The sequence below is a fragment of the Salmo salar genome, chromosome ssa09, assembly GCF_905237065.1.
Source record: "Salmo salar chromosome ssa09, Ssal_v3.1, whole genome shotgun sequence".
In the NCBI taxonomy this organism is placed as follows: domain Eukaryota; kingdom Metazoa; phylum Chordata; class Actinopteri; order Salmoniformes; family Salmonidae; genus Salmo; species Salmo salar.
The window spans coordinates 122,664,763-122,688,462 of record NC_059450.1 but is presented as its reverse complement, the minus strand read 5'-3'; the positions used below and the strand labels follow the sequence as shown (position 1 = coordinate 122,688,462).

The 23,700-nt window shown below is 43.6% G+C and overlaps 1 protein-coding gene and 1 pseudogene across 1 annotated transcript; both read right to left on the bottom strand.

Moving 5' to 3' along the window:
• Positions 1-25: 25 nt before the first annotated feature.
• Positions 26-9,152, bottom strand: LOC106612593 (general transcription and DNA repair factor IIH helicase subunit XPD-like; annotated as a pseudogene).
• Positions 9,153-11,696: 2,544 nt separating this feature from the next.
• On the bottom strand, positions 11,697-22,476 carry LOC106612592 (cdc42 effector protein 2). The gene is made up of 2 exons (XM_014213887.2): positions 22,300-22,476; positions 11,697-13,747 (listed from the first exon to the last, which is right to left on the bottom strand). The coding sequence occupies exon 2, from the start codon at positions 13,392-13,394 to the stop codon at positions 12,531-12,533; it is 864 nt and encodes a 287-aa protein (XP_014069362.1). The 5' UTR covers positions 13,395-13,747; positions 22,300-22,476; the 3' UTR covers positions 11,697-12,530.
• Positions 22,477-23,700: the final 1,224 nt, after the last annotated feature.

Genomic DNA, 23,700 nt, shown 5'->3' with positions numbered 1-23,700 from the left:
AGAAGACAAAAAAACATGCCCACTGCATGGTAGAAACTGTAAACATTTCTTTTTCGGCCTCCAGGCTTATGCAAATATACACTTTGGAAGAACAGATGCTCTATGTACAGTAGGACAGTATTGAAACAGTGACCTTGTCTGTATGACATGTGGGTTTGACTGGGTGATGACATTTCCTCTTAGGCTTGGTGAGCAATCTGGGCGATCTCTTGCAGCATGTCCTCTGACTGCAGCTGCTCCAGTGTCAGCAGAGACAGGCCCAACTGGTCCTCCTGGGGTACTGCACTGTGATGTGCAGTACCTGTCTGAAGGGCTGGGCCATCTGGCGTAGGAAGTGTTTGGACAGCTGTACCGTCTCGTCGATGGTCAGGTTGAGGCTGCCGTCAGTGAGGTGCCCCTGAATCCACTGGGGCAGCTTCCCTCGCTTGTCAGCCCGGGCATAGCGCTGCAACACGAGAGAAAAAGGATCTTAGGCTTTGTTCCAATTCTCTTCAATACTGATGTGAAGGAACTAGGTCGCTAACAGCATTATGGAACAACCTGCTGTGACCTCAGTCCATTATGGCTTTCAGCTTCTAGAAATCCACTGATATTTTTAATTCCAAGAGGAATTTAGAATTTTTATTAGGATCCCCATTAGTTGACGCCATAACGTCAGCTAATCTTCCTGGGGTCCAACACAGAACTATAAATACATTAAACATGTATTTACGTAGACATTACAGACAAAATAAATTTAAAAAATGATCAGGGTCGAGTCTGTATCAATGATCAGAGTGGTAAGAAATGGTCCAACAATTCCTCTCAAACCTTTGACACACCAAGTTCCAAAGGCCCTTACCTTGTCTGCGAAGATCATCAAGCCGTAGTCCGTCTTGCCCCTGATGGCGCGGCCCACACACTGTGCTGCGCGCCGCATGGTGTCAAACGTCAGGAAGTCATTCTCTCTAATCTGGAACTGGCCCCGCAGGTACTCCAGACGAGCCTGGTAGGGATGGACAGAGGAGGAGAAGGATAACTATTTTGGACAAACAGCCCATTAGGATTAAAGGAAGTAAAGTGAAAGACAAGAGAGGGGTGAGGAAGACATACACGGAACAGAAGAGAGGAACAGACCAAAACAGTGAATAAAGCAGAAGAGAAGAACAAGGGAAGGATGATGAACAGAGGAATTAGACTGACCATCAGGATCCGGCTGTGTGTGTAAACGTAAGGCACTCCGAACATGATCACTGCACGGCCAAAATGGTGGACTGAGGGAGACAGTATCACATCACTCATCTCTTCAAATAACTACAATGAACAACTCACTGTACATGACCTGTGTTGTAACTTTGGCGGCCATTTTGTTTTGCAAATGAGCCTGAAGGAGGCTATCCTACTGTGCTACAGGAACTAAAACACTCACCAAAGTCGATTCCCTCGTGACACCTTCCCCCTGGCCACAGACAGCAGGATGGCTCCTCTGCCGTTCTCACAGGCCTGGGGCACAACAGATAAGAGGTCACAGACACAACGACAGAAGACAACCTAAGACAATCAAAGAAAGGGTCTCCTGACCTCCTGGTATTTCTCCAGAGCCATGCTGGTCTCTGCTGCGTCTGGGGTCTCGATGAAGATCAGCTTGTTCCTCTGGACGTTCTCCAAGATGCCCTACAGAGACACACCGGGACAGGACGAGGACAATGCTTACTCAACTTCCAGATACTACCCTTCAAAAAATTATATTTCTCCAACTCAGGAATCTATCACCAATATCAACATTGGGCACAATTCTAGCTGCTGCCAATAAAATGCTAACATACTTTATACTGAACAAAAATCTAAAACGCAACAATGAAATAAATTCCTTAGGCCCTAATCTATGGATTTCACATGACTGGGAATACAGATAATTAGTTGGTCACAGACACCCCCACCAAAAAAGGTAGTGGTGTGGATCAGAAAACCAGTCAGTATCTGGTGTGACCATGTGTCGCACTGCATGAGGCAAATCTCCTTCACATAGAGTTCATCAGGCTGTTGATTGTGGCCTGTGGAATGTAGTCCCACTCCTCTTCTATGGCTGTGCATAGTTGCTGGATATTGGCAGGAAAACTGGAACACGCTGTCTGGTGAGTGTGCAGGCCATGGAAGAACTGGGACATTTTCAGCTTCCAGGAATTGTGTACAGATCCTTGCGATATGGGGCCATGCTGAAACAAGGTGATGGCGGGGATGAATGTCACGACAACGGGCCTCAGGATCTCGTCACGGTGTCTCTGTGCATTCAAACTGCCATCGATAAAATGCAATTTCTCTTTGTTGTCTGTAGCTCATGCCTGCCCATACCATAACCCCACCATGGGGCACTTTGTTCACAACGTTATCAGCAAACCGCTCGCCCACACGACGCCATACACATGGTCTGCGGTTGTGAGGCCGGTTGGACGTACTGCCAAATTCTCAAAAACAACGTTAGAGGAGGCTTATGGTAGAGAAATTAACATTCAATTCACTGGAAACAGCTCTGGTGGACATTCCTGCAGTCAGCATGCCAATTGCACACTCCCTCAACTTGAGACATCTGTGGCATTGTTTTGTGTGACAAAAATGCACATTTTAGAGTAGCCTTTTATTGTCCCCAGCACAAGGTGAACCTGTGTAATGATCATGCTGTTTAATCAGCTTCTTGATATGCCACACTTGTCATGGATTATCTTGGAAAAGGAGAAATGCTCACTAACAGGGATATAAAAAAAAAAAATGTGCACAAAATTTGAGAGAAATAACATTTTTGTGCATATGGAAAATATCTGGGATCTTTTACCTCAGCTCATGAAACATGGGACCAACACTTTACATGTTGTGTTTGTATTTTTTGTTCAGTGTAGCTATGTCTATTGCCATAACAGTACAAACAGAACCACACGATATTCACTTTTAACATTTATTCTCACTTCAATTTGTGGACCGTGTGTACACACCTGCTCATACCACGACGCCACAATGTTCTCCATGTAGTTGCTGGTAAAGAAGGCCACGATGCCATCGGGCACGATCGCAGACATCTCCAGCAGCAGGTTGCCATAGTTACGGATGACAGCTGAAAAATAGACACCAGACCAGGTTTATTCCAATGTTTTGTTTTATCACAACTAAGGAAAGGAGAGTCTAAGCTCACAAATTATTTCGATACAATGTAACAATCACTAACCAAAATCTTCACGTGTCTCAAACTTGGAGGTCATGGCCACCTGGTCGTTCCCCTCCCCACCACCTGAAAGACGAAGAGCTCAGTGTCACCCCCTTGCATCCTTTCTGAAGCTCAGCATAGCTTGAATTAACCACTCAGGTCATATCATGTAGAGTGTTTCTGAGGTTACTCACAAGAGGGCAGAGGCAGGTCCGTGCCAGCGTCATGGTGAAGGATGCCACGGTAACAGGCCGGAAGTCCAGGATTCGGGGGTAAATGTCCAACGGTGAAAGGGTCTCTGGATAGAAACATGATCAGAAGTAGACAGCCACAGGGTAGGACAGCCGAGCCAACACACAGCCAAGGGATCTAGTGTGCGGATCAATGGCGTGAGATGATGATCATACTCCTGAACTGACTGCTGAAGACACCTACAGGCAAAATAATATCAACTATCATACTTCTTTACATTTGTCTGCATCGCAAGCAAATCCATAGAGAAGCTGTCATTCTGAATGGTGGTAAAAAATAAATCATTAAAAAGCTGCAGATTTAAGGGGGAATGCCCTGTTGATAAAGTACTGAGAAACAAAGAAAAGGCATTTGTCCTTCATTAACACATCTACATGGAAAAGATACAGCACTAAGTTTACAAATAGCACCCGAGCCTGACTGCATTGGAACGTGAGTGGCCACATCTTGGACAGATGAGACCATCAGCAGGTGGCTTATAATCCCTGATTAGTGGCTAGGTCACAGGTAATCTAGGAAAAGGAGAGAGAGAGAAAGCGAGAGAGAGATTACCCCTGACGTAACGATGACAGACTGGTAGCGCTCAAACACATGCTTGATGGCAATGGAAGGGTCCATTCAGCTGAAGGGAGATCAGAGCCAGGGTTAGAAGTAGATCCCAGATAAAAAGCGTAAATCGACACACGTTGGTGTTTTTTAATGCACTAGCCCATAAAATAAAAGGCTGCTTAATATCTGAAACTACATGAATGCCTGGACCTGGACTTATGCTACATATAATATAAATTGTTCCTGTTTCTCTCAACTAGATCCCAGATAAGATGAATGCCAAATCAATTCTTATGATGCATTTAAACGATCCAATGGCACAATGAGTAACTAAGCAGAGTGTATACAGGAGTCATTCACTTCCATCCTAATGGATTATTTCACCCTTGGCTCTTGCAGTGGTACAACATCTCATCCATCAATAACACACCGTTCTGCTGGCAAAACAAAACATGAAACTCACCTGAAGTGCAGAACGGGGTTAGCAATGGTGGGGGTTCGGTCTTCAAAGGGTTTAATGATGATGGTGAAGCCTGAGGGTGCAAGATGGCAAGGAACGGAAAGTAAATAGCCACAGAGCTGTAGCCGTGTAGAGGTAACAGACACAGTCAGGCTAGGGAGGTTCAGTACCTTTGCTGTAAGTGCAAAGAAATGAGGTGAGGGTGATGGCTGAGAAGTCTGCGATGTCCGCTATCTCTAAAGTCCTCAGCAACGAACGCAACCTCTCGGCACAGACTCTAGAGAAACAAATAGATATGCCATATAAGAATTAAGGAGTGAGGAGTTACTAGAAACTTATTTTGATGTTCCCAAGAGACATAATCCACGATGGAGTCTTAAGTCTAGGAGCATTCCAATTGCATTGCCTGGTGCCCTGGTGGACAGAGTTTGCACATGTTAGGACCAATGGAATGGCCCTAAAATGGAAATCTCCATGGTCCTAAACTGGAAATCTCCACCAACCAAGGGCACCAGGCTATACAAAACTAACACAAAAGTACTGTAGAAGTCACCTGAGGGGCTTGCGGTCAATGCAGACCTTCTCAAAGATGTCTGAGGAACTGGGGAGAGTGCTCCTGCACTACATGGTGAATCCTCAGCCTGGACTTCAGGTACTCCAGGAAACGCTTCATGAAGCCCACAAAGTGCTCTGCCGTGCGGATGCTGCCAGGCACAGCCTCTGGAGGCGGAGGGGGGAAAGACGTAAAAAAAGACAATGCGGGGAGGGAGGACAGGATATAGAAAGGGAAAGATAGATACATGAAACCGTGTTTGAGCATAAATCCATACAAATATGAACAAATATTCAATAACTGGGTTGTTTCCAACTGGACTCCAGAGGGCTAACCTTGGAGGATCTCATCTGGCAACACGGGATTGGACATGTAGATGTCGGTCTCCCTGGCAACATTGGCCTCTTTCAGGCCTTCCACCAATCGTCTGTATTCCTCTTTCAGTTTGGCTGCGTCTGTCTCCTTTATCCTACAGCAGAGGACAAGCGGTTGAGATGACATCACAAGACTCTTCACTTCTGGGGCAAGAACAACAAACTGGTTGAGTCGGTCTCATTATAGACTCCTTGTACATTCTCCTTTGTACAAAGAAAATGTTAGTGCATCTAGTGCTGCTCTCCACTAGACCCCTGAGGGGATGACCTTACTTGAGAATGGTGGGTCTCCACGTTGGCCTGACTGCGGTCCAGAGTCCTCCTGGTGATGTTGACACTCATGGAGTGGATGCACACGTTGTCTGAGGAAGAGGATGGAATATCAGCTTGTGGAGGCTTGAAACAGTGGGTTACTTAAAGAAATGGGAAAGAAACAGGTGGATGTCCTTACCAATGTTATGTGCGTCGTCAAAAAACAACCACCGATTTCTTGGAGAGGTTCTTTGAGACTAGATCTGCAATCTTTGGGTCCAGGAGGTAGTGGTAACTGTAAACTATAATGTTGGCATGGAGGATCTGTATGTGTTAAGGAAAGAAGCAAAAAGGGAAAAACATCCTCACTTGTCCATCTCCTTCATACAGTAATGCCAGAGAGTTTCTAAACCCAGAGGCGCAACATAGCAAGACTTCCGGGAACGCTTGCGAAACAGACCAAGCAGACCAGGCCAGTGTTTGAGAAGTCAATGAGAGAAGTGAAAAATTCTTCCTTACTTGTTCATTTTCTCAAAATCTAAAAGGCACAACCTAGATCCGAGCCAATGCCTTAAGTAGTTAAATGTTATTACTCCAACCTTATAAAAGTAAACTGACACATTTTCATTTTTGTCAAAAACAACTTCATATCGAAAGTATATTGCCTAAAAGCGTAATCGGGGATTTCTATTGGAGAATCAGTTTCTGCCCATCTTCATACTGTACCGTCTTTAGTAATGCTGTCAAATATAACATGCTACAAAAACAATTGTAAAAGAAAAACATCAGAAGCTATGACAAAGGGCTACTCTTACCGAATATCGTGCTAGGTAGTAGGGGCACCAGCCTTTCCTCCGCAACAAATGTCCTTCATATCGTCCAGGTTGTAGACTCCAGCTGGGAGGGGCACCTGCTTTCCCATAGCGTCAAACTCCTAAAGCAGATTGTCAGACAGACAGACAGAGGTATGGAAGTCTCCAGATCACTCTCTTTGTCACAATCCCAAGCCCCTCACCTCATAGAAACGGCAGGAAGGCAGGCTTGGGTCGCTGTGCCGTTGGGTGCGGATGTATGACGCCGTCAGGCTGTGACATTTCCCATCCACCTCCTTCCCAAAGCGTAACGAGCACACCTGAACACAAAGAATCATGCAATTTGGACCATGACATGGACAGAAAAATATTTGCTATTTTGACCACACACAAATGTGTTTGAAGAGTGTTACAGGACCATGGTTAGTGGGTGTCATCGTGAAGATACACTGTCGGCAGTATACTGACTGCTAGGGACGGGCAATAAAGTTGTCTACCGTGACCTTTTACAGATATAGAACGCAGTACAGTAACATGTCGATAACTGATCACTTTTCAGAAGCGTCTGTACCTTTTCAGATTGTAGAATTCTGCTCCTGCATATAATGTTCCATTGTTTCCCTGACAACAAACGTTGCCATTTATGTTAGGGTGGATAGATGTGCTTTCTTTCAACTAAATGTCTAGGTAAGTTGCAATATTTAACGAACTTTAAAAGTACAATTTTTTGGGGAAAGAATGATCTATGTGTGGGCAGCAGGCAGGCTAGGATTGACTGTTCTGGTCACCTACTGATGGAAGTCAGTCTCGCTTCCGAAGCGACATTACTTTACAGACAGATAAAATACCATTCATGTCTCCAAAGAAGGTTTTGTGTCAGCGTTTAAAAAGCTGTAGTGTAGCCTACCCTAACAGACAAACAAACTTGTCGTAGCAGAGGTGCTTTTAAGGGGCCACTAGCCATTATATCTGAAAAGGGTCATCGATACAGGCTAAACTGGAAGCCTACTGTCATTTCATATCATGAGACAAAAACACCCCCACCTACTCATAAACGAAGAGTAGCCTACCCCGTGCCCGCAAGACTGGCCTCAAGATACCCCTGTATCCCAGCGACATTGGTCCCATGAATAGCCTAAACTAAGAAATTCTACACGCAACAGAGCAAACACACACACGGGTCATTAGCAAAGAGAAAGAGCAGGTAGGCCAGCGCAAGGGAAAGACAGGAGGGGCCATGAGCATATGTCTTGGTAATCTGCATCTTGCAATGTCTTGTCTTGCATGCCTCGCAAATTCACCAAAGTAGCCTAAAGTTAGTCTCTTCCTCTCTGGTTTTATTTAAAAATTACACAACCTTGCCCAGGTCTTTATAGCCATATAAATGTAGTTAGGCTATACCACAAAAATATTATGTTTTATGATAACTGCACTATGATTTTAATTATGTGGGGGGAATTTTTGGTTTGTTCTTCTTAATGTTAAGGATTCCAACTTTGTTTACATGTTCACATCCCTAATGGAATCCATGTTTGATTTGGAGGGGTGATAGTAGTAGCATCTAATAATTGGATTTAATTATTTCCTGGGCACCGCAGCCCATAGACCTCCATTGATTGAGGTCTATAAAATGTGCTGATGGAGAAGGGAGCAACATGGCATCAGAGAAGGGGATGAGAAACAGATGTTCAAGGACAGGGGAGCACACACAGAGGTGTAGGAGAAGAGAGAGATCACCTTCTCCATCTCAGGAACAGTAGATCAGTTTTGTGACTTCAAGGGGATACTGTGACTTCAAGGGGATACTCCTGTCAAAGAGAGGAGAGATCACTGTATAAGTCTACTGTCAAAATGGTCCAATGGAGTCCTGACGGAGAAACTGACATATCTTGACTCACCCGCTGATATGCAACAATCAATGACGGAAAACCATCTCTCTTCTCAGTTCCCGATGGCATTTCCAGAACACCCTTTGGATAAGCAATGTGTTACCAACATGCATAGGGCCATAACATTAGGATAGATCTACAACAACTGGCATGTTGCTGGGTCTCTCTAGTTACCTTGGCATCCAGGGTCCTCTTGAGTTCCAGTATGTAGGAATATTGCTCTGGGTAAATGTAGTCATAAGGAAAATAGACTAACATGGCCTTCGATGTTGAGCCTAGAATAAAAGGTATTACAAAAACATGCATACAAGTGAAATAGTAAGGGCATTTTAGCCAGGTAACGTTAGCTAGCAAAACAGAGCTGTGACAACACGTACCATTAGCTAAATCAAAGAAACCTATAACTACCTAGCTAACGCCCCTATTCATCTGTGGCTAGGTTCGTTCCAACAGACATTACATGGTGTAATGTTTACAGTTTAACCAGCTAGCTAGCTTATGATAGCCAACTGATAGCTATGTTAGCAGAGAGCGGACTTAGTAACGTTTACTAACGTTACGTGCGCTAGCTAGCTAACTTTGCCCTGTCTGAGAATCTCTCTGCCACGAACACTCACTTCATTTCGATAGGATTTCTTGCAGCGATGGCAAGCAGCATCTTTGGGTCAGGCACTTTTTTTCATTTTTTACAATAAATAGATGCCTAGCTAACTTATTGGCAAAACAAAACCATTCAATTAGCTAGCTATGTCCCACACGTTAGATTTATTCAGACGTTCTCCATCTACACTTCTACACAAAAGCCCACCTTTTGCTTCTCTGATTGGTTGCAGAATTGTGAGCTAGTCGTTTGGTCTTCTCTGATTGGGTTTTGTATGCGTTCCTCAAGTGAAGTACGTACCGTTTCTTTAATCAGACCTAACTAGTCAAATATCGAGTTCAATTTTGACCTGAATTGCATTTGTGGAAAACAAGACTGTTTTCAGATCAGACCTGGTTGTGGCTGGATATTTTCGAGTCACGTCGGGGATAATTTTAGTATTTTAGCTAACCTTAACTTAATTGTACTAAACCTGCCAAGTTAATTTTCCTAACCTACTACGATACTTCTGCTTGTCAAAACCGGCAGACCTGCCTGAGAGCAGTGTGGGTATCCACTAATGCGATGCAGCCAGCCAGGGAGGTTCAGAGAACTTCATAAAACGAAGCAAAAAGAAAACTGAAGTACTGCAGACAAAAAAAAAAGATTTACCTGAGCAGAACATTATATTTATATTCAACATGAGCAGAAGGTATTGTCTTAATAGTAGTAAAGGTACTGTACTGTTAGCCTATGTTTTTCATTTGATAGAGTGGGATATTTTTTTTTTTTTACATTAAGTATCACTCCATCAAGGGAAATATGGTATTATTTCTAACAAAGATATCTACATATATTTCAGGCCTTTGTATCCCTGGAGATAATCAAAATTCATGTCAACTTTACAGTTTGAAAACATACTGTCCTTTGTCCAAAAAGACTGGTCTCTTGGCACAACTTACCCGGGAATGGGGTAAGTAGAGCCTCTCAAGGTGTACCCCTTTGGGTCCCCGGCCCAGGGTTGAGATGCACAGCCTCTGAAGAATGTAAAAATACACATACAGTACCAGTCAAAAGTTTGGACACACCGACTCATTCAAGGGTTTTTCTTTATTTTTACTATTTTCTACATTGTCGAATAATAGTGAAGACATCCAAACTATGAACTAACACATATGGAATCATGTAGTAACCAAAAAAGTGATAAACAAATACATTTGAGATTCTTCAAAGTAGCCACCCTTTACCTTGATGACAGCTTTGCACACTCTTGGTATTCTCTCAACCAGCTTCATGAGGTAGTCACCTGGAATGCATTTCAATGATTTTATTTGGCAAGTCAGTTAAGAACAAATTCTTATTTACAATGATGGCCTACCCTGGGTCAATTGTGTGCCACCCTATAGTACTCCCAATCACGGCCAGTTGTGATACAGTCTGGAATTGAACCAGGGTCTGTAGTGACACCTCTAGTACTGAGATGCAGTGCCTTGCACCACTGCGCCACTCAGGACCCCAATTAACAGGGGTGCTTTGTTAAAAGTTCATTTGTGGAATTTCTTTCCTTCTTAATGCGTTTGAGCCAATTAGTTGTGTTGTGATAAGGTAGGGTGGTATACAGAAGATAGCCCTATTTGGTCAAATACCAAGTCCAGCTCAAATAAGCAAAGAGAAACGACAGTCCATCATTACGTTAAGACATGAAGGTCAGTCAATCCGGAAAATTTCAAGAACTTTGAAAGTTTCTTCAAGTGCCGTTGCAAAAACCATCAAGCAATATGATGAAACTGGATCTCATGAGGACTGCCACAGGAAAGGAAGACCCAGAGTTCCCTCTGCTGCAGACGGCTGCAGACGGCAAGTTCATTAGAGTTAACTTCACCTCAGATTACAGCCCAAATAAATGCGTGAATCAGGCCTTCAAGGTCAATTTGCTGCAAAGAAACCACTACTAAAGGACACCAATAAGAATAAGAGACTTGTTTGTGACAAGAAACACAAGCAATGGACATTAGACCTGTGGAAATCTGTCCTTTGATCTGATGAGTCCAAATTTGAGATTTTTGGTTCCAACCGTCGTGTCTTTGTGAGACGCAAAGTTGGTGAATGGATGATCTCCACATGTGTGGTTCCCACCGTGAAGCATGGAGGAGGTGAGATAATGTGGGAGTGCTTTGCTGGTGACACTGTCTGTGATTTATTTAGAATTCAAGGCACACTTAACCAGCATGGCTACCACAGCATTCTGCAGCGATACGCCATCCCATCTGGTTTGCGCTTAGTGGGACTATCATTTGTTTTTCAACAGGACAATGACCCAAAACACACCTCCAGGCTATGTAAGGGCTATTTGACCAAGAAGGAGAGTGATGGAGTGCTGCATCAGATGACCTGGCCTCCACAATCACCTGACCTCAACCCAATTGAGATGGTTTCGGATGAGTTAGACCACAGAGTGAAGGAAAAGCAGCAAACAAGTGCTCAGCATATGTGGGAACTCCTCCAAGACTGTTGGAAAAGCATTCCTCATGAATCTGGTTGAGAGAATGCCAAGAGTGTGCAAAGCTGTCATCAAGGCCAAGGGTGGCTACTTTGAAGAATCTCAAATATAAAATATATTTTGATTTGTCTGACACTTTTTTGGTTACTACATGATTCCATATGTGTTATTTCATAGTTTTGATGTCTTCACTATTGTTCTACAATGTAGAAAATAGTACAAATAAAGAAGAACACTTGAATGAGTAGGTGTGTCCAAACTTTTGACTGGTACTGTATATAAAAAAGGGATGGTACAGCATCTAATTTACATATTTATTTAATACATTACAGTAATATACAGTACATAACAATTTGAAATACAATGTAATATATCAACACAATATAATAAAATGCTGAAGGATTTGATGCAAGTCCAGAAATTGCACCGCTGTTACAAAATATGAACTTTCTCTGGTCATCCCACTATATTTAAAGGATTTTGAAGAAGCTGCACATTTCTGATACTTTGATTCTAATGCACAAAAAAAACATTGACCTTTTTGCCCTGCTAGAACGGTTGCATTTTGGATGTCATTACTTCTGCCACTAGATGGCAACCTAATACATAGAATACTCCATTCTTGACAGTGTTGTCCTGACATAAAACAGTAAAATTCCTCACAGAGGTACACACAGAATTTTTTTAAATGTGTGCCTGGAAGAATATCAAAAGCACATAAATTGTATTTTTAGGCAACTACGTTTCATCCTATCAGAAAACTACAGAGCTTACTTAGGGAGTTAGTGAAGTATGATTTATGTACCCTAACAATAGTGAAATGCTGAAAAACATGTAAAATTATAGTCTGTGAAAACGTAGGCAGCATTTGGGTGGGAGAAATTATTGTCTCTCCACCATTGTGAATCTGAATATCAAAAGACAAATGGTTGGTTCTGAAGCTGCTGTGTATCCAGTCTGGATATTATATAGTCCCAGTCCCAGCGTTTGTGCCCGTCAGTCCTGGCACTATCCTCTGTCTCTGCCTGTTTGTTGGACCAGCCCAATCATCATTAGGCTATATGCAGGATGGCAATTAAAGTGTCCCAGACAACTCTCTGCACAGCAGTGTCTAAGCCCCTTTCCTCCCTCTGCTCACAACTCACAGCGGTCATCAATGCTCTTGTAGCGGTCCATGATCCTCAGCACGTCCTCCAGGATGGACGGCCCCAGGTCCAGATCCAAGCCCATCAGGGACTCTGAGCGGGAGACGCCGGGAGAGAACCTAGGGCACACGGTGGGCGACTCACTCCGCTCGCTCCCAAGGTCCTCATTGCTCAGGCCAGCGTCTGAATCCAGGCTCAGCCCCCTCCGAGGGTCCAGGGGGCCACAGCTCTCTGACATGGAGTCCTCTGAGGAAACCTCTGAGAAGGAGCCGGAGGAGGGCACCAGGTGCCTGAAGGAGGCAGAGTAGCTAAGGTTGTGGCAGGGGTCCATGTAGCAGCCGACACCCTGGTCACACACAGAAATAGAGTAATGCTTCTGCTGGTTTTGGTTATGGTTGTTTGGCTGAGGTTGGTACTGTTGCTGCTGGGACGGGACGGTTGAGTCCTCCAAGTGAAGCCGAGGAGGCTTGGGCGGGGCCTGCTCGTGGGCGATGAACACAGGCATGGAGATGGTGCTCTTCAGCATGCTGGTGGAGTGGTGGTAGGGGTTGCAGTGGTTGTTACAAGAGTGGTTGGATCCTTTGTCGTTCATGGGGTAAGCCTCTTCCAGCTGCCTCTCCATACTGTGGGAGCGCGGTAAGCCGTTCAGGGCGGGCAACATGTCTATCTTGCCCTGCAAAAAGCCCACGTCTCCGAACATGTCGCCCTCTCCCTCCGGCCCGACATGGGCACTGTGGCGCATGTCCCCTAGCGGGGGGCTAATCATGTCACTGGACAAGACGTCTCGCAGCTTGAGCTTCTTCCCCCGCTTGGGTGTGGTAGTCTTTAAGTACATGGGCGTCTTGGCTGGCATTCTGTTTCCCAGAATTCAGTGTGTGAGGGGATCGTCTCTCAGTGATAAGATTTGCACCTCCTTTTAATGATATGCCAGACAAAAGTGTTTTTTATTTTTTTATCGTTGTCCTTACTTTGTCCACTTCCTGGTGATCACAGTGGCATGTAGGCCTTGACCGGAGATCAACGCACTCTCAAATAGTCACCATTATTCAGTAAGAATGGTGGGTGTTCCAGCTTCAACGCCTCCTTTCTTCCTTATCTTTTGGCCTCTGAAGATGAAGAATCCTTTGGCTGCCTTTATGTCTGCTGATTCTCTGACGGGGCTCAGTTGCTTTGGGAATGTGACACCAAAACGCTAGGCCTGAGGGTCTGTGGAGACACAGAGAGAAATACAGAGAAAGATTTACACCCTTGGAGCCAGAGGACAGAAATATAAGGGGAAACACTTCAAGAATATGTGTGTTTGCTGAGGGGGACTGGCTGAAACCGCCCAAAAATGCCTTTAGTTTAACATGGCAGATGATGTGTGCTGATTTGAGGTTTGTGTGGGGTGTTGCAGTGAATCACACATTAAATCATACACCCTCAGGAATTCATTGCACATTCCAAAGACTTGCTAGACTTTTGTGGAAACACAATTTGCCAAGGAAGTTGTTTGTTCAAAAGATTTTGTGTGCGTCTCCCTGTGTGGTAACCTGTTATCAGGGCCTCTTTGTGGTTCCGATGCTGAGACAAAGATTGCGTATTATACAGCTGCTGAGGGAGCAAGAGAGATTATCCTTCTAAACTAACACTTTACATACAAAACTAACACTTTGCATACAAAATTAACACTTTTCTTCTCCAGAGCTGTATGCACATTACACTAAGAAGCATTTAAATGCAAGTTAACTGTAGACTTTTTCTTCAAAGCCCATTTGGATAACAGACATAAAACAAATCACGATCATCATGATCTGTTGGCTTTTGCATAGCATCCTTATTTCCACATTTTGTTACGTTACAGCCATATTCTAAAATGTGTGAAATAGTTGTTTTCCTCATCAATCTACACACAATACCCCACAATGACAAAGTGTAGAGATTTTTGCTAATTTATAAAAATTAAATAAACAGATATTACATTTACATAAAGTATTCAGACCCTTTACTCAGTACTTTGTTGAAGCACCTTTGGCAGCGATTACAGCCTTGAGTATGAAGCTACAAGCTTGGCACAACTGTATTTGGGGAGTTTCTCCCATTCTTCTCTGCAGATCCTCTCAAGCTCTGTCAGGTTGGATTGGGAGCATTGCTGCACAGCTATTTTCAGGTCTCTCCAGAGATGTTCTGGCTGGGCCACTCAAGGACATTCAGACACTTGTCCTGAAGCCACTCCTGTGTTGTCTTGGCTGTGTGCTTAGGGTCGTTGTCCTGTTGGAAGGTGAACCTTTGCCCCAGTCTGAGGTCCTGAGCGCTCTGGAGCAGGTTTTCATCAAGGATCTCTCTGTACTTTGCTCCGTTCATCTTTGCCTCGATCCTGACAAGTCTCCCAGTCCCTGCCGCTGAAAAACATCCCCACAGCATGATGCTGCCACAACCATGCTTCACCGTAGGGATGGTGCCAGGTTTTCTCCAGACGTGACGCTTGGCATTCAGGCCAAAGAGTTCAATCTTGGTTTCATCAGACCAGAGAATCTTGTTTCTCATGGTTTGAGAGTCATTAGGTACCTTTTGGCAAACTCATAGCAGGCTGTCCTGTGCCTTTTACTGAGGAGTGACTTCCGTCTGGCCACTCTACCATAAAGGCCTAATTGGTGGAGTGCTGCAGAGATGGTTGTCCTTCTGGAAGGTTCTCCCATCTCCACACAGGAACCCTAGAGCCTTGTCAGAGTGAACATCGGATTCTTGGTTTCCTCCCTGTGCAAGGCCCTTCTCCCCCGATTGCTCAGTTTTGCTGGGCGGCCAGCTCTAGGACGAGTCTTGGTGGTTCCAAACTTCTTCCATTTAAGAATGATGGAGGTCACTGCGTTCTTGGGGACCTGCAATGCTGCAGAATTTTTTTGGTACCCTTCTCCAGATCTGTGCCTCAACACAATTGAGGAAATTGGGGGCTCCCAAGTGGCGCAGTTGTCTAAGACACTGCATCTCAGTGCAAGGCATCACTGCAGTACCTGGTTTGAATCCAGGCTGCATCACATCCGGCTGTGATTGGGAGTCCCATAGGGCGGCGCCCAGTGTCATCTGGGATAGGCCGGCATTGTAAATAAGAATTTGTTATTAACTGACTTGTCTAGTTAAATAAAGGTTAAATACATGTTTTAAATCCTGTCTCGGAGCTCTACCGACAATTCCTTCGACCTCATGGCTTGGTTTTTGCTCTGACATACACTGTCAACTGTGGGACCGTATATAGACAGGTTTGTGCCTTTCCAAATCATGTCCAATCAATGAAATTTACCACAGGTGGACTCCAATAAAGTTGTAAAACATCTCAAGGTTGATCAATGTTAACAGGATGCACCTGAGCTCAATTTCAAGTCTCATAGCAAAGGGTCTGAATACTTATGTAAAGAAGGTATTTCTGTTTTTTGTTTTTAATACATTTGTTAAAATTTCCTAAAACCTGTTTTTGCTTTGTCATTATGGGGTATTGTGCATAGATTGCTGAGGAAATTGTTTTATTTAATCAATTTTAGAATCAGGCTGTAACAAAATGTGGAAAAAGTCAAGGGGTCTGAATATTTTCCGAAGGCACTGTAGATACAAAAGTATGTGGACACCCCTTTAAAAATGATTGCGGCTATTACAGCCACACCAGTTGCTTACAGGTGTATAAAATCGAGCACATAGCCATGCAATCTCCATAGACAAACATTGGCAGTCGAATGGCGTCACCGAAGAGCTCAGTGACTTTCAACGTGGAACCGTCATAGGATGCCACCTTTCCAACAAGTCAGTCAAATTTCTGCTCTGCTTGAGCTGTCGATGTCAACTGTAAGTGCTGTTATTGTGAAGTGGAAACGGCTATGAGCAACAATGGCTCAGCCGCGAAGTGGTAGGCCACACAAGCTCATAGAACTGGGCTGCCGAGTGCTGAACTGTTTGTCGGGAGCTTCACGAAATGGGTTCTCATGGCCGAGCAGCCGCACACAAGCCTAAGACAATCATGTGTAATGCCTGTAAAGCTAGCCGTAATTGGACTCTGGAGCAATGCAAAAGCGTTCTCTGGAGTGATGAATCAAGCTTCACCATCTGGCAGTCCGACAGACGAATCTGGGTTTGGCGGATGCCGGGAAACGCTACTGTAAAGTTTGGCGGTAGGAGGAATAATGGTCTGGGACTGTTTTTCATATTTCAGGATAGGGCTCTTAGTTGCAGTGAAAGGAAATCCTAACGCTACAGTATACAGTGACATTTTAGATGATTCTGTGCTTCCAACTTTGTGGCAACAGTTTGGGGAAGGCCCTTTCCTGTTTCAGCATGACAATGCCCTTGTGCACAAAGCGAGGTCCATACAGAAAGGGTTTGTCGAGATCGGTGTGGAATAATTTAACTGGCCTGCACAGAGCCCTGACCTCAACCCCATCGAATACCTTTGGGATGAATTGGAACGCTGACTGCGAGCAAGGCCTAATCGCCCAATATCAGTGTCTGACCTCACTAATGCTCGTGGCTGAATGGAAGCAAGTCCCGCAGCAATGTTCCAACATCTAGTGGAAAGCCTTCAAAGAAGAGTGGGTCTGTTATAGCAGCAAAGGGGGGACCAACTCCATATTAATGCCCATGATTTTGGAATGAGATGTTCGACGAGCGGGTGTCCACATACTTTTGGTCATTTAGTGTAGTTCGTGGCTGTGCTCTAAGCTGACTCACTAATGATACTGCTTACTGCATTCAGCTGATGTCATTATTGTTAGTCATCTCAGTTAATGGAATCCCCACCAATCCTAGGACTTCTGAAAATCTTCTTCATCATGAGTCACGTGTTTAAAAGTTAAAACAATGTGAATGTCTAAAAAAAATTGAGGGGATTTGTGTATGAATCATATCCTGTATGAGTTATAGTACTATTGTCTCACTTGATATGTGTTGAAATGTTACACATTTTCTACCGCAGCCAGTCGACTCCTGGCATCTCTAACCGTCATGTGAATTTTAACACATTAGCTTCACATATAAAGCTGCTTGAGATCTTTGTAAGGGGAGAGGTGTTGAGACTTGTTGGTGATGATTTTCACAGTGTTAATTGACCGCAGAGTCATTGGCCACATTGTGACAAGGTATTGTGTCACTGGGTAGAGAAATCAGATGGGCGCTGATCGTGAAAGCACTATACCATTTCTGCGACACACCATCAGATAAGATACAAACAGCCTACTATTCTCTGAGACAGAGAGATTGAATCCTCCTTGAGTTGGAAGTAAACAATGTTTCACCCTTATATCTCTACATTATGTGTCTGTCAGATTGTATGCAGGGAAGTGAATCTATAAACATGCCGTTTGTCAAACACAATAGGGATAAAGTGTTGGGCTGACCCATGCATTCTGACAGTCCTGGCGCTGCATGACAATAATGTCCTGCTCCACTCTTTTTAACCTTTATTTAACTAGGCAAGTCAGTTAAGGACAAATGCTTGTTTACAATGCCGGCCTACCCCGGACAAATTGTGCGTCGCCCTATGGGACTCCCAATCACAGCCGGATGTGATTCAACCTGGATTTGAACCAGGGACTGAAGTGACTCCTCTTGCCCTGAAATGCAGTGCCTCAGACAGCTGCGCCACTCAGGAGTCCTAGGGCCTGCATTCATGCCCTGCCCCTCACCTATTTATGGTGACAGACTTACCCTAATTCCATCACAGAGGAAATTTTATTACACACACACACTACTGTTTTATCAGTTGTGTGTGTGTGTGTGTGTGTGTGTGTGTGTGTGTGTGTGTGTGATACAATTTCCTCTGTGATGGAATTAGGGTTAGTCTGTCACCATAAATAGGTGAAAACTGACCCCCAAAAATATTTACTAATCACACAATTTCTCAAGCAAGAATTTGGGGAGTGGGTTGAGTGGGGAGGGGAAAACTGAAAACTAGCTGTAATTGGCAAAGAGGTTTGGAACGCTCTTTCTTATTGGTCAATTAACTCATTTGTCGCCTGGTGATGTCATTAGGCAAGCCAAAACTCCATCCCACCAAAACAGGCTGAAATTTCACGTGTTCTTTTCAAACAGCTATTACACTAAAATGACATTATCATCCTTTTCACAATTTCTAAACTCATAGTGTGTAAATAGATATAAAACACAGGAAATCACATTTCTGACTGCAGAAATATATTTTTAAAATATATTTTTTTATGATATATTTTGTTATTATTTTCCTGGACACATATGTAACATAGTTATTCAAGTCAAACATCTGTTTGTAGTTTCTTTCCGCCACATATGGTCTCAATTTGCGTTGTGTATCAGAAGGTTATACCATTATACCGCCAGTTCAGCACTCCTTGTTACATCTCTAGTCGACCAAGGAAGGTGCCTATTAAGAAATTGTGAATCATTCCTTGTCCTGAAATTCCTAATTTGGCCATCCTAATGGCACGTACTTCCACTAATCAGAATGCGTTTTGCGTCATGCGTAATGTGGTTGACCTTTTGCTTAGTTTCTCTCTCTTCTGGTGACCAATGTGTTTTTGCCATAAAACCAGACCAACAAAATAACCCAACGCCCAATCTATTAAATAATGCTAATAGTGTATTTTGCAGTGGGCGTAAGACATTATCCAGACGTTTTTGGAAAAGGGAATACTCAGGCTATTGCGCAAATGTATTCCCTGTCAATTTTAGCAACATTCATCTATGTTGTGCATATTGTTGTGTATATTCTGTAGTCTACCTAGACCGTATAATTTACTCATGCCAGCAGTGAATTCAATCCCTTCAATGTTGATGAGGGTAATGCGTAAACATCTAAATGTATGGCCAATGTAATTTGTCATCTGGTTTGTGGAAAACAGATTTCTGGGTTTGAAATTAGATTGCAAATCAAATCAAATTGTATTGGTTAGCAGATGTTAATGCGAGTGTAGTGAAATGCTTGTGCTTGCAGCGAGACAGGCTCTGATTTATTGTCGTGATTAAGGTTCCAGGTTCTTGTGACCTTGAGTAACAGAGTCTCACTCAGACCCATTTGTTCCTGCCCCCTGGGCACATACTGGTTGAATCAACGTTGTTTCCACGTCATTGAAATTATGTTGAATCAACGTGAAATTTGTTTTGAAATTTTGGGGGGGATTTTTTTTTTCATTTCACCTTTATTAAACCAGGTAGGCTAGTTGAGAACAAGTTCTCATTTGCAACTGCGACCTGGCCAATTCGACACATACAACAACACAGAGTTACACATGGAATAAACAAAACATACAGTCAATAATACACTAGAACAAAATAAAATAAAAAGTCTATATACAGTGAGTGCAAATGAGGTAAGTTAAGGCAATAAATAGGCCATGGTGGCAAAGTAATTACAATATAGCAATTAAACACTGGAATGGTAGATGTGCAGAAGAGGAATGTGCAATTAGAGATACTGGGGTGCAAAGGAGCAAGATAAATAAATAAATATAGTATGGGGATGAGGTAGGTAGATAGATCATCTGTTTACAGCATGGCTATGTACAGGTGCAGTGATCTGTGAGCTGCTCTGACAGCTGGTGCTTAAAGCTAGTGAGGGAGATATGAGTCTCCAGCTTCAGAGATTTTTGCAGTTCGTTCCAGTCATTGGCAGCAGAGAACTGGAAGGAAAGACGACCAAAGGAGGAATTGTCTTTGGGGGTGACCAGTGAGATATACCTGCTGGAGCGCGTGATACGGGTGGGTGCTGCTATGGTGACCAGTGAGCTGAGATAAGGCGGGGCTTTACCTAACAGAGACTTGTAGGTGACCTGGAGCCAGTGGGTTTGGCGATGAGTATGAAGCGAGGGCCAACCAACAAGAGCGTACACGTCGCAATGGTGGGTAGTGTATGGGGCTTTGGTGACAAAACGGATGGCACTGTGATAGACTGCATCCAATTTGTTGAGTAGAGTGTTGGAGACTATTTTATAGATGACATCACTGAAGTCGAGGATAGGTAGGATGGTCAGTTTTATGAGGGTATGTTTGGCAGCATGAGTGAAGGATGCTTTGTTGCGATATAGGAAGCCGATTCTAGATTTAATTTTGGATCGGAGATGCTTAATGTGAGTCTGGAAGGAGAGTTTACAGTCTAACCAGACACCCAGGTATTTGTAGTTGTCCACATATTCTAAGTCAGAACCGTCCAGAGTAGTGATGCTGGACGGGCGAGCAGATGCGGGCAGTGATCGATTGAATAGCATGCATTTAGTTTTACTTGTATTTAAGAGCAGTTGGAGGCCACGGAAGGAGAGTTGTCTGGCATTGAAGCTCCTCTGGAGGTTAGTTAACACAGTGTCCAAAGAGGGGCCAGAAGTATACAGAATGGTGTCATCTGCGTAGAGGTTGATCAGAGAATCACCAGCAGCAAGAGCAACATCTCTTCTTCTCTGTATACAGAGAAGAGAGTCGGCAGAGAATTGAACCCTGTGGCACCCCCATACAGACTGCCAGAGGTCCGGACAACAGGCCCTCCGATTTGACACACTGAACTCTATCAGAGAAGTAGTTGGTAAACCAGGCAAGGCAGTCATCTGAGAAACCAAGGCTGTCGAGTCTGCCAATAAGAATGTGGTGATTGACAGAGTCGAAAGCCTTGGCCAGGTCGATGAATACGGCTGCACAGTAATGTCTCTTATCGATGGCGGTCATGATGTTGTTTAGGACCTTGAGCGTGGCTGAGGTGCACCCATGACCAGCTCTGAAACCAGATTGCATAGCGGAGAAGGTACGGCGGGATTCGAAATGGTCGGTAATCTGTTTGTTAACTTGGCTTTCGAAGACCTTAGAAAGGCAGGGTAGGATAGATATAGGTCTGTAGCAGTTTGGGTCTAGAGTGTCACCCCCTTTGAAGAGGGGGATGACCACGGCAGCTTTCCAATCTTTGGGAATCTCAGACGATACGAAAGAGAAGTTGAACAGGCTAGTAATAGGGGAATTGACGTTGATTTTGACGTATGTGTCCAGTGGGTGGGTTGTACGGACACAAGCCTTATGTAATATTTAGGCTCTGAGATCATCCAATTCCCGGACATCCCCCAGTTAACTATTTGGTAGGCTACCACTGTAGACCTGATAATCCACACACACAACTCGGCTATTTTAAACGCGATTATTTTCCAAGAGAGCAATACATAAGCCTACAAACGGTTTACGTTTGTAGGCCTATAGGACACACGCTTGAAGGAGTCGCCGTTCAAGTTTATTCAAGAGGCCATTGATTAGGGTATAACAGAGGACTACTATATAAGGCTGTAAATAATGGGATGATGTAGGCTACAGTATTATGATTATAAGGAATATACCCAAACAAAAGTACGAACACGTTTATAGCAAACAACTGAGTTTAAAGTGGCCTTCACACCGACTCATTTTGTGCGGGTCGCGTGGCTCATACTGGATAGCTTTGGAAATGGAAAACCCTGTTATATATAAGCTTGTAATCTTCTTAAAATATTAGATCCATCATAATCAGCGGTTCCAATATCGAATTGTATCCATGTTACCAAATTACACATTTAAGCTGCTCATCTCATGTGAAGAAGTCATTTCAACACATTTTGATTTTGGTATTAGCAAACAAACAGCGGTATAAACTGTTTTCTAATTTCAGGCATGCAGGCTGGTGAAATAGAACCGATATATTATTATAATTTAGGTGAGAGATATTCGGACACAGAACGGACAAGAGACAAAATTACTTGTAAAATAACTGTTTTAATTTCCTAATAATAGTCTAACAGAAGTAAATATTACTTGCCTACCTTGTAGAGGAATAGCTAGATTTCCATAAGGAAGAATCACGGCGCTGTCTATAGTCCACCGTTAAGGCGTCAGCTTCTCTCGTTAGTATAAGAACAGGTAAACCTCTTACTGCGAACTGTTTCTGGAGTCGAGGAGCCTCGCAAACAGTCTGGTCGGAGAAGGGCGGGGACGTGATGGTTGTGAATGAAGAAAGTGAAAGGGGATCCTGTGAGGCGCCCTCTTGGGCGCAATTAACTCTTGATAATGTATTGTAGGCTAAATATCATGCAGCAACAGATTATTCAAAAACAAATTAAAAGTAAATTCATCACACAGTCTATTAAATCTTTGGCTAAGCATAAAACAGCAGGTTTTAAAGTTCAGTGAAGCACAAACACAGTTGATGCGCACATTCTGCATATGGGCCAACCAATTAAGCATAGGCCTAATAGTTTTGAGCAGGGGCGCAAGTTTGGTTTTAGGAGTGGGGGGGGACATAATTTTTTATTAAATTTTTTTATCCAGTCAGATAAACACTCTAAACAGCCTACCCGACGGCTCGGAGGCGTCCGTATGGTCCTAAAGCACACTGTTGCCTTGTTTTGTATCACATTCCAATGATAAAACTGGGGGGGGACAAAAATGCAATTTCAGAATCTGGCGGGACAGTGAAAGTTGCGACCCTGGTTTTGAGTATGTGTTATTGTGAAAGTCAGCATTTAAAATGGATCTGTCATTGCTTTTCCCATCTCTGGGGAACTGTCATGATGTCCAAGAAGTACCTAGGCAGGCCTACTGTCCCGCAAGATAATTAATCATCCAATGGCTCGGTGGTTAACTCTGAAAGTGATGTGACAGCACTGTTCCCCAAACTTTACCTGATGGCCCCATGCACAAAAAGTGGACGCAGTCCAAAGACCTGAAATTATATTTTTGTTCAGTGTAGTATGATATATTAAGTTCTACTGCTTTAGTATGATATGCTACCTTCGACTGCTTTAGTGTGATATGCTACAGTAGGTCAGGGGTTAAAGTTAGGGTTAAGATTAGAGGTTAGGTTAAAGGGTTAAGGTTAGGTTTAAGGGAAGGGTTAGCTAACATGCTAAGTAGCTGCAAAGATGCTAAAAAAAAGTAGTAAGTATTTGAAAAGTTGCTAATTACCTAAAATGCTAAAGTTGTCAGTGAGGAGATTCCAACACGCAACCTTTGGGTTGCTAGACATTTGCATTATACGCCCATCCACCCCGACCAACTTCCCTCCTTTCATCTTAATAAAATATAATATGTTTTGCTTTGAGACCAGTCTGAAACGTTAGGTCTTCAGGAGTCATACTGACAACAGAGCAATAACTGATTTACGGTCCTTGCATTATGCGTGCAAGGTAGATTAGAAATATTTGTTTCACGTTCAGTGTTGTTCT

Excerpts from the sequence above, each read along its gene's own strand:
- LOC106612592 (XM_014213887.2), bottom strand. The coding sequence starts at position 13,394 with ATGCCAGCCAAGACGCCCATGTACTTAAAGACTACCACACCCAAGCGG.